The sequence below is a fragment of the Rhamphochromis longiceps genome, linkage group LG23 (assembly GCF_057381845.1).
Source record: "Rhamphochromis longiceps isolate RC_006_pf linkage group LG23, R_longiceps_female_GT1.1, whole genome shotgun sequence".
NCBI lineage: Eukaryota > Metazoa > Chordata > Actinopteri > Cichliformes > Cichlidae > Rhamphochromis > Rhamphochromis longiceps.
This window is the reverse complement of record NC_140578.1, coordinates 1,829,136-1,841,680: the sequence shown is the minus strand read 5'-3', so window position 1 is coordinate 1,841,680 and position 12,545 is coordinate 1,829,136. Positions and strand designations below refer to the sequence as shown.

Here is a 12,545-nt window from a genome sequence, read left to right as displayed (position 1 = left end):
TTTTAGTTTCATGTGTTTCGGTGTTTTTTCTGTATTATGTTTTTTTTTTATTCTTTAGTTTTCCTGTTTTGAAGATGTAATCCTAATTTTCAGTGTTATTCTGGTTAAGAGTTTTGTTCTTAGGTTTAGTTCAGCGTCTAGTCTGTGCTTGTCATGTTTCCTGTTTTACTTTGAAGGTCCGTGTCTCATGTTAGCGTGTCCAGTGTTTCTCTCCCCTGTGTTGTCCTTATATTTTCATTCGAGTCAGCTGTGTCCTCACGTGTCTCCACCTCTCCTGATCACCTCATGTGTGTATTTAAGTCCTCCGTCTCCCTTTGTTCATTTGTTCAAGAGCTCATATTACCCCAGTTCTTCAGCAGCTTCACTGGTTGCCCGGAGAAGCCAGGATAAACTTTAAAGTCTTACTTCTCGCACACAAGTGTATCCATAAATCTGCTCCTTCCTATTCGTGTGACCTGCTTCATATCACCACTGTTTCCCGCCCTCATCTCACCACTGTGGGGATCAGAGCCTTCAGTCGCTCCGCTCCTCGGCTCTGGAACTCTCTTCCTCCAGCTGTTGTGGCCGTTTTTGTTGAATGTTTATAAAATGCAATTTGTATTCATTTTTGTTTTTTCTTTAAAGTTGTAGGAATATGCTGACCTAGTTTTGTTATGTAAATTTGTAATTCATTTTATTGGAAAAGTTTTTTGGAAAGTGATTGGTTTATTGGCTTATGGACCCTCCCATTAATCAGGGGATTAAGAGCACCCTGGGGTGGTAAAGATGGTTTTTGTTTGCCAAACGTCTGATGGGAAGACGAAAAATGATTTTTTTGACCACTTTTGAAGTTGTTAAAGCAAATTAAGTTAACCTACGTTTAATTTTAAGTTTTAAGAAGTTATTTGGTTGATTTTTGTTTATAATTTTCCACGAAATAAACGGCAGATGATTTTTTAAACAATGGAGTCAGAAGTGCGTTCGAAAACAAACCTCCCGTTGCCACCCACGGCCTTTTCTTGGACTTTTTTGGCGTTTGGAACATAAAAGGCCGTGACACCAGCCATAAGAAATATAAACTCTCTTCCAGTATTTAAGTCACAGCTCAAAACACATCTGTTCAAACTGGCTTATTCACTTTAGTGCCGATTTTATCTGTTGTCAAGTTCTGTTTTGCAATTTTAACTTATTTTATGTATTTTATGACTATTGCTCCTTTTATTAATTTTGTTCTTTTGAAAGGCGCCCTCAAATAAAATGTATTATTATTACTATTATTATTACTATTGCCGCGTCGTGCCAGCTGTTTTGGCCACTTTGTTTCAGCCATAATAAAAGCTCGCCTTTCGTTCAAAGTTCAGTTCCGTCTTCTCGCCCGTGTCTGCTGCTGGATCCACCTCACTCAGTCCACTCAGTCCGTGACAGGTTCCTCGTGACTGTGAAAGCCATTTCATTACATCGACGTCCAAGAAAACAGTTTGAGGTGCTTTGAACTTTGTGATGGCGAGTCAGTAAGGGCTGGGCATGGTCAACAACAAGACTCAGGCAGGCTGTGGCACTCAAACGATGCTCAGTTGGTGCTGAGGGGACCAGGTGAGCCAACAACATTATACTGAACTGTTGATACAAGGCAGGACGGATCCATGCTTTCTACCATCTGATAGGTGAGACTCATCAGACCAGCTGACAGTAATGGCAGCTGCTGTGGTCTTTTTCTGTAGCCCGTCTCTCTTGTCCATCCAGAGAGGTCTCCTGTGTACCTCAGGCCTAATAAGTAGTTATCTGAATTACTGCTGCCTTCCTATCAGCTCTGTGTAAAGACTAGTGATGGTTGATCAGGCGTTTCTGAAATACACAGACCAGCCTGTCTGGCACCGACAACCATATCATACACTCAAATAACCTTTCTTCCTGATTCTGAAGCTCAGTTTGAACTTCAGCAGGTCATCTTGACCATGTTTACGTTCTTAAATACACTGAGTTGCTGCAATGTGATTGGCTGATTAGATATTTGCCTTTAACAGGCAGTTGAACAGGTGTATCTAATAAAAAGGCCAGAGAATGTATGCTGTCTATGCACGTGCATGCTAAAGCCTCCACAGTTATAATCCTGATAACATTATAAGTTCAGGACAATCTTACCCACTCACCCAGCTCCCCTTTGCTGCCCTGCTCTCCTGTGTAGCCTTTGGGACCCTGTAAGGACAACTAAGGAGTTAATTCCCCAGGCACCAGTATGACTAACTTAAATCCATACATGGAAACTAAAAAGAAATAAATACATGTTTTCCAGGAGATTTACCTGCTCTCCAGGTAAACCTGAAGGGCCCGGGTCAGCATTGTGTCCTGGGGTCCCGTCTCTTCCAGGTCGGCCCGGGGGACCCAGGATACCCTGTGGACCAGGACTGCCCTGGAGTACAACGCAACATGTAAAGTAGGTAGAAGAATAATCACGAGACATTACAGAGCAGATTTACAGACAATAGTAGTAATATCTTTCCTCTCTATTCAATATAAATTTGCTTCTACCCAGAATTCCTATTACTACTAAAATATATCCAGGAAATATTAAAACCTCTGTCCTGACCAATCACAACAAGCCAGCATCCACTTAAGCATCATATTAATGTCTTAATCCACCATAATATCGCTAGAATAATATACAAGTTATCACCCTACTGATCGTCCTAATCACGCTAAAAACATTTGATATTTACATAGTCAGCTGCTTTGCAATAAAGCATTAATCATCTCATTTTGCAATATGTGCGTGAACCTTAGCATGTTCTTTGCCTTACACTTATTTTTAGTTGTCATGATGTGAGCCCCATGATCCTGCACTCAAGTAATCAGATGCAAAAAAACAAAAACAAATCAGAGAAACGTACGATGATTCCTTGAACTCCTTTAGGTCCTTGCTTTCCAGGAATTCCAGGTAGTCCCTGGAGAAAAAGTAACCACTGGAGTCTAGTTACAGTCCTTTATTTGTATTGTCAGGTAAAACTTTCAAGTTGAATTTAGCCATAATGTCTTTGTCTACTTACAATTGGTCCATCATCTCCAGGAGGTCCGGGAGGACCCGGAGGCCCTTTAAGTCTCTGAGAACAAAAACACACAGTGTTACAGCTCAGGCACAACATGTCTTATTATAACATTCAAATGAAAATGTGCAAAGAATAATTTTTTGATTAACCTAAAAAATAATCTTCTCAGAGTACCAAAGTTCAGCTGCTATAAGAAAGGAGTTACTGTAAAAAGTCATTTTAGGTGCATTCATGTTATAAAACAAACGCCTACCGGCCACGAGGACACCAGCTTTTTGTAAATTTGCTTTTTCTGCAAGAAAACAGTGAAGAATGGATTTTTTTCAATCATGATTACTGAGCGTTCACACACAGAAAGAAAAGCTTATTCATACTTACCCTGACAAAAACAAACTTTAAAAATAATAACACAGCAGTGGTAACTATAGGCTCTGAAATAATTACCGATTTAAATTGTCACAGTTATAAGAACGCATCCGTCAGCAGTGAAAGTGGACAAACATGTGATATAATGAAACACAAGCAGACACTGAAAAATTAAAGATCCAATAACATTAAAACTGCTTATATATCGTAGTCAGTACAAATGAAACAAGTCAGTCTCTTCTAGATCGCACATGAAATGATTCAGTGGATCCAGAAGGATCACGTTTGTATTTTCCTGTCTCTCAGTTAATCTGATTTCACTTATTTCAGTTCTCTATATATTTGTCAAGCAAAAGTATCTTATAATGTTTAAAAAAATCCTTAAAAAATGACACATTCAAGAAATAAATATTTAAACAATTTTACTAAAACTAACACTTCTTACATTTGCTAAGCAGAAGAATGTACATCTCCTGTTTTTATTAAATATGCTCAGTCTTGGAACACGTCTGTTAAAATAGTTTTCATTTCATCAAACACAGCAGCAGCTCACCTTGAAAGCCTCCCACTCTTCTTCAGAAGTTTTAAACACAACAATAGCCGGCATCCCAGCTGGACCAACGGGGCCTCTGTATCCAATCTGCCCGGTCCTGCCCATCACGCCTGGGTATCCCTTAGAAGACAAACCCCCCAAAACAAAACCAAGAACAAGAACAAGAATTTGACATTTTACTTAAAGTTTATTAAAGATTCATGAAGACAATTTACCACCAAGAAAAATACAAACACGTGAATGTGAAAAGAAACCAACAAATCTACGCCTCTAAAAAACTAAAAAAGAAGATTAACGCAATTGTAAGCCATGCTTCCGAGCTCATTGCAATATCTATTTATGAACAAGTGCTTAAATTACACCAAGATGAATTTTATTAAGTTTAATTTAACACTCACTTTATCTCCCTTAGGTCCCGGTAGACCAGGTAAACCGTGCAATCCCTGAAACAAACAGTAGAGCTGAGTCATTGGATCATGTGAACCCAAAATGATTTTAACTAAGATTACTACAAAGTGAACATGATGGGTAAAACTAGAATTTCTTTTAAATACACACTCATTATGAATTTGATGTGTTGCACTAGTTTTTGACTTATCACACATGTTTTTACACATCTGGAGCAGATGCAGGTATTTTACCTTCTGCATGGGAGCTTTTAATGTGAAGCCTTGCTATTTTAATAGGTGTAGAACATTGTATTCGATTAGCTTTCTGAGATACGCAAGACCTTTAATGAAGAGAATGATGTCTGGATGGTTCCTCCTGAAGGAGGTACCAAAGATGCTTTTGGGATCTTTGTGCAAACAACCTCTGAAACATGCGCTGCAGCCCCAAACAAATCTCGGAAGCTGGCTTTTAAGCTGCCGACGAGATTTGTTTGGGTCCATCGTCTCAAGCAGTTGGCTTCCATGAGTTTCACTAGTAATTGAATTTTTGTGATGCCTCATACCACAGGCAGTTTCTCCCGTACTGTTTCTCAAGATTCTCCAAAACTTTATATTATGCACTAAAGATGAAATTTGGCATTTTGACAGAACATTAAAACCGTCTCCATATTTACCTCACAAAGACTCTCTACAGTGTTGCCAGTTAGCTTAAGTAGTTGCAAGTTATTACTTTCTTTTGTTTTTCTCCAAATGCCTGTGTTAAAACTGCTTTCATGTAACCTGCTCCTCCATCTACATGCAGGTAGAAAGGCTTATCATAGTCAGGCAATGCTAAAACTGTATTTGTCTGTAATGCTAGTTTTAAGTTACTGTCTTCTTCTTCTTTGTAGATGCAACACTACATTTTTATTTAAGGCATTTTAGGTCATTTCTATTTTTTTCAAAGAATTCACACATCTTACATATTTCAAACTTTTAAGTTAGGATTTAAAAAAACTTCTTTATTTGAACTTTTCCCACAAGGTTCCATTCTTCCTATAGCAGCTTCATATAAAGTCTGCACCAGGCTTTTAATCTCAATGTGGATGCACTGCTCACAGCTCTAAAACAAGACATTGGTAAATCATATGCCTAATCATTATGTGTCACTGTGATCCACAAGTATGATCACAAATGTGTTTTTCAAACCAACAAAAAAACAAAAACAAGTTGCTGATGGCATGAACGCTTTACACACGAGTCAGGACACAAAAAAAAACTGCTGCCTGCCAGAAACAAATCAGAAGTGTGAGGAAAAAACTGAGCTCACAGACAGCTGCATGTGTGAGCTTTAATAGCATGCAGCAAAATGTGTAACTTGCTCATCAGCTTAGCAGTGTCCACATATTTAATTCAGCTTCTCAATCCTGTAGCTTTAGCTGTTGTCTACAGGGTTTAGCTTATTAGTTGTTAGTATAGGTGTGCTCTACATCTCAGCAAAGTCTCATCTAGGATGACAGGTTTTCAAGCAGGTCAGCTGCCTCTATGCACTTAATTAGTTTAGATATTTTCTTTATTTCCTTCATCTCATATGTCGTTGTACTGAACTTGAGCAAACCTTAAGCTTGATGCAGACTACTTCTAACAATTATCCACCTCACATCATAACTGACTGAGGTGCCTCTTCATATTAATATTATGTCATTATTAATGTTATTATCTTTTTATATATATATATATATATATATATATACATACACACACATATATATATATATATTAGGGGTGCAACGATACACAAAATTCACGGTTCGGTTCGGTTCGATACTTTGGTGTCATGGTTCGATATTTTTTAGATACAAAAAAATGTTCATGCCTTTTTAATTTGTCATTTATTAAAATTATAAATATATATTTTAACTCAAAAGTACAGCTTTTAAATTTAACCCTAACCCTTGTGCGCGTTTTTTATTTTGACAGCGAATGCGCACCTGCGGACCACTTATGTGCAGCCCTGGTTATTTAGCTCGTCATATTGCAGCCACAGAAATTCTTTTGTCCATGAAACCATAAAGCTGCACTTTCTTTTTGCCTTATAGTCTCATTTGTCATAACTTCTCCGTTTTGTGGTAAGCTTTTCTTTGGCTGTCACTTCTTCACCCTGACCTGTCTTATTTGGCTCAGCAGAACTAAAATATATATCCTGCTGCTTTTACACACGCACTCACATAAGCTCAGCGATTCTCTGCGCGATCAACCTCTCACATGTTTAAGCTGCGGGAGATTTCACTTGTCATGTTTGCATAGTAAGCTAACGATTAATAAGACGATGTCAGAGGAATTGGTGCACAAATTATCATCACTCACAGATCAGTGCTGTCATTGCAAAGTGAAAGCAAAAAAACAAGCGCAAATTCAAACGCGATTTCAATATGTCACATATTGACAGTGGCTCACCGATGCCAATGACATAATTACCCAGCTACATTTCTGAAAGAATGCAAAAGCATTGACATATATTTTTCCTACAATAGCCCGACGGGCAGGGCAGAGAGATTTTTGTAGCCCGACTGGAAAGATCGCTAGCCCCGGGACGTCGGGCTAGCGATTTTGCAAGCCCTGTATCTGATTGAGGAATCACTCATCTTTGGAAAAGAGAGTTTATTACAGAGAAATGTCTCTTTCCAAAATAAAAGCTATACTATCCGCTTCTTCTGGGCTATATTCTCAGCAGCATAAGGAGAATCACGTGCTAACAGCTGTCTAAATGACTCGCTAAAGTTAGTAGCATGCTTGTTGTTTTTGTCTTTGCACTAGGATGATGTCGGCGTAAATGTGCAGTCATATTCGTTGTGTTCCCGCTAGTGCTTTCAGGTTAATCTCGTTGAAATGACCTTAACGCCACAACACGGCAAATCTCCGTTAACGAGCTACCGCCGATCCCCCGTGCATGGGGCTAGACGGCCAACACGTTAACGAGCTAACTGCGCTAACACACTAGTTCACACCAATGTAATTAAGCATTGCGTGGCACATCCAACATACTGTTTTACTTTAGTCCATGACTCGCTTACCTTCAGGGTCATACGTCACATGAAAACCAAAATAATTCCAAACGCCAGATCTGAATGAGGGTGGGGGAGGTCCATCTTGCAAGGAGAGCTTAACTTCTGTCTCGCTAGCTTGCCCTGCGCTCTTCCTTCTGACTATGCTGTCTGTGTTGAGCGCTCAGTGGATCTGCGCTCGACAGTGCAGCCTAGGCGGAGTAGTCGAACGCAGATTCACTGAGCGCTCCACACAGACAGCATCGTCAGAAGGAAAGTTGATAAAATAAATTACAAATGTTGTATTGTTCGATACATATGCGTACCGAACCAAAAGCACTGTATCGAACGGTTCAATATCGATACGAATATCGTTGCACCCCTAATATATATATATATATACACATATACATATATATATAACAGCAATAGTATATTACAATATTTTATTTATATTTTATTTTGTATCCATCAAGCGCTGCGGGTGATCTGCAGTTTCACCCTTTCCCAAGCTGGAGACATTTTCCTTCTCACACACTTTCCTTGGCTGAACGATGACACAACCTTAATATACCTTATGCATCTCTCTATTTCATTTAATATGTCTTCGTGTGAATTATCTGCTTTCATTCATTCTATTCATTCTGGGCATGGACGTCATCCCAACTATGTTTCATTGTTAATACCAGTTTACAGGTTGTTATCCTTGCTATTATCAGTTTGAATACATTAGAGATAATTTTGGGTGGCTGTAGCTCAGGTGGCAGAGCAGGTCAGCCACTAATCAGAAGGTCAGTGGTTCGATCCCAGGCTGCCTCCTGCCTGCATGCCAAATATCCTTGGGCAAGATACTAACCCCATGTTTGCCTACTGGTGGTGGTCAGAGGGCTCGGTGGCGCCAGTGTCCGGCAGCCTCGCCTCTGTCAGTGCGCCCCAGGGCAGCTGTGGCTACAATGTAGCTGCCATCACCAGTGTGTGAATGTAGTGTGAAGCGCTTTGGGGTCCTTAGGGACTAGAAAAGCGCTATACAAATGCAGGCCATTTACCATTTAGAGATAATTTAATTATCTCTAATTTAATTTAGCCTTTTGTTTATTCCACTTTATTCCTCTTGTATTTACATGTATTCAGTCGGGTCTGTATCCAGCCCTTTTTAAACTTCTACTTTGATCTCTAATTTTTCACTTGGTGAGGGATTATTATGATCTTCCTGATATGGATTATTTATACAAGCTGGTTACATGTGTGTACAAAGTTATTCCAAGAACTCAAAGCTGAGGTTCCCCTTTTCTACATCTGTATGTTCTCAGGAAAGAGGAAGCTGTTAGTTGCTAAAATAAGTTTATCACTCAAAAGTTGTTATATGGCTACATTTCATGTAGCTGATCGCACTATGTACAATTTTCTTTTAACAAAACTATACTTTAAACGATGACACACTGAACATGAGTGTAACTGGGGGTGTGTTATGTACAATAAACCAAATATATATTTGTTGGGGGAAAAGGAAAAAAGGTGTAGTGTAGCTGATGACCTTACAAATACGCCTGAGGGTTACAGTGCCACAGTTTAGCCAGAGGAGGGAGCCAGTGCATCTCACTGGAGAGACTAACCCCCCTCCCCTACACACACACGGTTTTCTAGGTGCTAGAACTGACACAGATATATGCTGCCATCGTAGTCATCAAATCAGCTTTGTGCAAATTCAATTTCATCCAAGGACACGGCCGTAAATAAGCCGAGAATATCAGACAAATGTGATTAAAATTTCCTGTGTGCTTTGTTTATAATTTCATTAAAACTCTGAATCAATGTGAATGAATCTTTGTTTATAGTACCAAGACCCACAAAGGTAAAAATAGCTACAGTAGTGAAATCAAGTCTTATTCATACATAGTTACTGCAAAGCATGAACAAATTCCTACCCTTTGACCTCTGATCCCAGGTGTTTGACGTCTGACTGTGTTTGTAGGAGGCGGATTCGCTGCTCTGTCAGTCTGCTGTGGAGGTTCAGTCTCTGACTGGATGCTGAAGCCTACGGTGCTAAACTGGGAGATCAAATCAGGCGAGGGATGACTGTAAAACCTGTCACCGTCTGCATGCCCTTCCTCCACCTCTGGATCTGTTTCATTTTCATCTGTCTCCGTCCCATTAACTCCATCTCCACCTTGAAACGGGACTGTTTTTCCTGTGGGTGAAACAGTCTCAAACGTGTCTTCCATTGCCTCCTTTTCTATTTCCTCACTGGCTGAAACATTACTCATCTCAGTTTCTGTGACCCTGGGACTCAGAGCTTCTCCACTTTGTAGTGTGGGGGTTACAACCGTAGCTGCCCTTTCCACTGATACGTCTTCCTCTGTTGTTCTGAAGTCTTTAAAGGAGGGAATAGCGACTACTGGGACTGGACTGGTAACCACTGATGACAAAGCCTGTTGTCTAATTTTGCCTGTTTCCACTTTTTCTGGTAAAGGGTCCACAGTGGAAGCAACAGATTCTGTGGTGAATCCTGAAGCAGGAATAGATGAAACCGTCCCTGTTTTTGTTTCTGTATGAGTTCCTGATGAGGCAGCTGCAGCTGTGGCGTCCTCAGACTGAATGTTAGGGCTGGCAACTGTCATCTCGGCAGTTTGTGCTTCTGAGCTCCCCGTCCCAGTTATGTTAAGATGCGACTTGGAAAGCTGCTCATTTCCAGTCGAAGAGCGAGGCCTCGGTTCCGGCTTTGGCTCGTCTGCTTCTCTGTTGGTTGAACTTGTAGTATTTGTATCTAGATCTGCATGATTGTTCAATACTTTGGCGTTTCCATCACGTATGGGAGGATCAGGATGCGACTTCAAAGGGGAAGCGCTGCTTACTGGATCCAGCCTTGGCGTCACCTCAGTGTGACCAGCCTGCGAAGTCGAGCTTTGAGGGGAATTTTCTGAACTGGATGATACTCTGACTCCAGGCTGAAGGTTTGTCTCATCTACAGATCCAGCCTGCAGGCAAATCTGACCACAGTGAAGATATTTCACATTTTAGTCCATTTTCAACCATCTTGCAGTTTTCATTTTGCTAAACATTTAATTAAAGCATTTGATGCCTAAATGACATTCCTCAGTAAACTGCTTCTCGTGGATTCACACACAAGTCCAAAGCACAGTTACTCAGCTCGCAGACAAACGCTCCCTCTGTGGCTTCCCCCAGACACACCGGCCAATACAAACACAGACTGTACTATGGAAAAATGTTATTAAATGTCATAGATTCACACTTATTTGTTAACAGAAAAGCAAACAGGGCAGCACAGTGTGGCCTTATGAACTTGAAGCGTGAAGCTGTAGGGCTGAGGAGACATTACTAAAGGGTGTACACACTATCAGATAATGCTACTGCGTGGGTGTGCACCAGCTAATCCTAGCAGATATCTTCAGCTTTGTTGTGTAGAGATTACTGACCCTGTAACTTAGTCCAGCTTTGAAAGCCTGCAGCTTAGGCTGGCATCTAAATCAAATCTGTATAACTGTTAGTAACTCTTGATTACTTTAAGAAAGCTAAAGCATAGAAACCAGTTATGCTACACTCCACATAACACAGACATCATCCGTAAAAGGAACAAAAAGGAACACATATATATTAGGATGAGCAGCAGCAACAACTGATCTAGTGTGTTTTAGACACCTTAACGATCTCTGATAACAGGAAAAATAAAACGCTGTCAGAAATCAAACGATGTGTTTGTTTGTTGACTGTCACAGCGTTGTGTGTCTGTTAGACATGAGCACATGATGCTCTCATCTCCACGGCGATGCTCAGCTGCTGAAGGCAGAGGTTTGCCCAACTATAACTACTACTTGCTTAATCCTGACCCCAGATTCAACCTTAAACCAAGTCTTTGCCATGAAATGTTATGATTCACAGAAGTCGATGCATGTTAAACACATATAAATACCAGAGGAAAAACCTCACTTATACTTTAAAAAGGTGAGTTCTGTTTTTATTGTGGTGGACATCGACATCTGCATACCTCACTTGTCTTCACTTACTTATTTATTTATCTTCCATAATTTTTTATCCTTATTTATCTTTATTTATCTTGTTCTTTTAAACTAACGTGGTATTTGTGTACGGACAGCAAAGGAAGAATTTCGTTGCTCAGAGAAATGTCATTTCTTCTGTACATATAAACGCTGCTCATCATGCTACATGGTCTCAGCTGTGGCCACACGGGGATGCCAGAATCAGCAACATTAATATCTCACACAAACAGACTTCAGATGTTTTACTACATTTATATACATTACCATTCAGTGGTGCCTTAGTTTTTACTGTATTTAGCATATTATGACATAATATTAGATTATTATTATGTCGTCTGACTGTCCTGCAGATGACATAATGCTTTATTTTGTTGTTGCTCTTTCTGTATAGAAAAAGCTGACAAAGAAGGGTGTTTAAATCTCTCATAACCAAAGAAAAACCAGACAAAACCAAAAAATTATCTATGTGAACAATAAATATGTCAGGTAAAAATGACCAATAATCGATTCCTTTGTGAAAACATGCATCTGTCCTTCAGGCAGGTTTAGTACACTGACCTCTTCTGTCTGTGACTAATATGAAGGTCAAAACATTTTAAGGGGTGAAATTATTCTTTTATTTGCTATGTTGCTACAGTTGAAGTAAAAGTCCTCCACCATCGATGATTGTTTCATTTGCACATATAACAAGAGCCAATTACTTGAAACGTGTAAATAAAACAAAATTATTTAATTGCTACAGTTACTGAGAGAAACAGAAGAGGAGCAAAGGCAGGTGAAAACAGTAAATGTAAGTAAAGTGATTCTTAGTGTAGATGAGTGAGAAATCTACAGCGATCTGGTTTTTCCTTTACATTTCAGAGCCTTGTACCTTTACTCTTAACCTAAACAGAAATAATTACACTTTCTGCTTCTACTACTAGTTGACAGTCCACTGGAAAAATTAAACAGAAGTATATCAGCAGTATTTTTCAGAGATAAAAGTACTTCAGTGCAGCCAGACTTACGTAGCTCAGTAGCAGCAGCAGCACAGAAGAGCCCTGCATGGCTTCTGGTAACATCCGGACTCCTCAGTCTGAACTGTGTGCCAGCGCTCTGCCTGATAAACACCAGAGGATGCACTCCCCCCCCCCTCCTGGAGGCCCGAGCCAAGCACTGGCCCGGCTGTCCGTTTG

General features: G+C 40.0%; 1 protein-coding gene across 4 annotated transcripts in view; it reads right to left on the bottom strand.

Moving 5' to 3' along the window:
- The window catches only part of LOC146640918 (uncharacterized), a 30,180-nt gene extending 17,635 nt beyond the window's left edge, over positions 1–12,545 (bottom strand). For 2 of the 4 annotated variants that reach the window (XM_085398896.1, XM_085398897.1), the window contains exons 1-9: positions 12,378–12,545; positions 9,280–10,341; positions 4,341–4,385; positions 3,943–4,062; positions 3,277–3,315; positions 3,024–3,077; positions 2,868–2,921; positions 2,282–2,389; positions 2,122–2,175 (exon numbers count right to left, since the gene is read on the bottom strand). In XM_085398896.1, coding sequence (XP_085255022.1) covers positions 2,122–2,175; positions 2,282–2,389; positions 2,868–2,921; positions 3,024–3,077; positions 3,277–3,315; positions 3,943–4,062; positions 4,341–4,385; positions 9,280–10,341; positions 12,378–12,431 — 1,590 coding nt within the window. In that variant the 5' untranslated portion in view covers positions 12,432–12,545. Of the gene's footprint in view, positions 1–2,121; positions 2,176–2,281; positions 2,390–2,867; positions 2,922–3,023; positions 3,078–3,276; positions 3,316–3,942; positions 4,063–4,340; positions 4,386–7,384; positions 7,617–9,279; positions 10,342–12,377 lie in introns of those variants that run through there. The other 2 variants (XM_085398898.1, XM_085398899.1) reach the window with 2 other exon arrangements.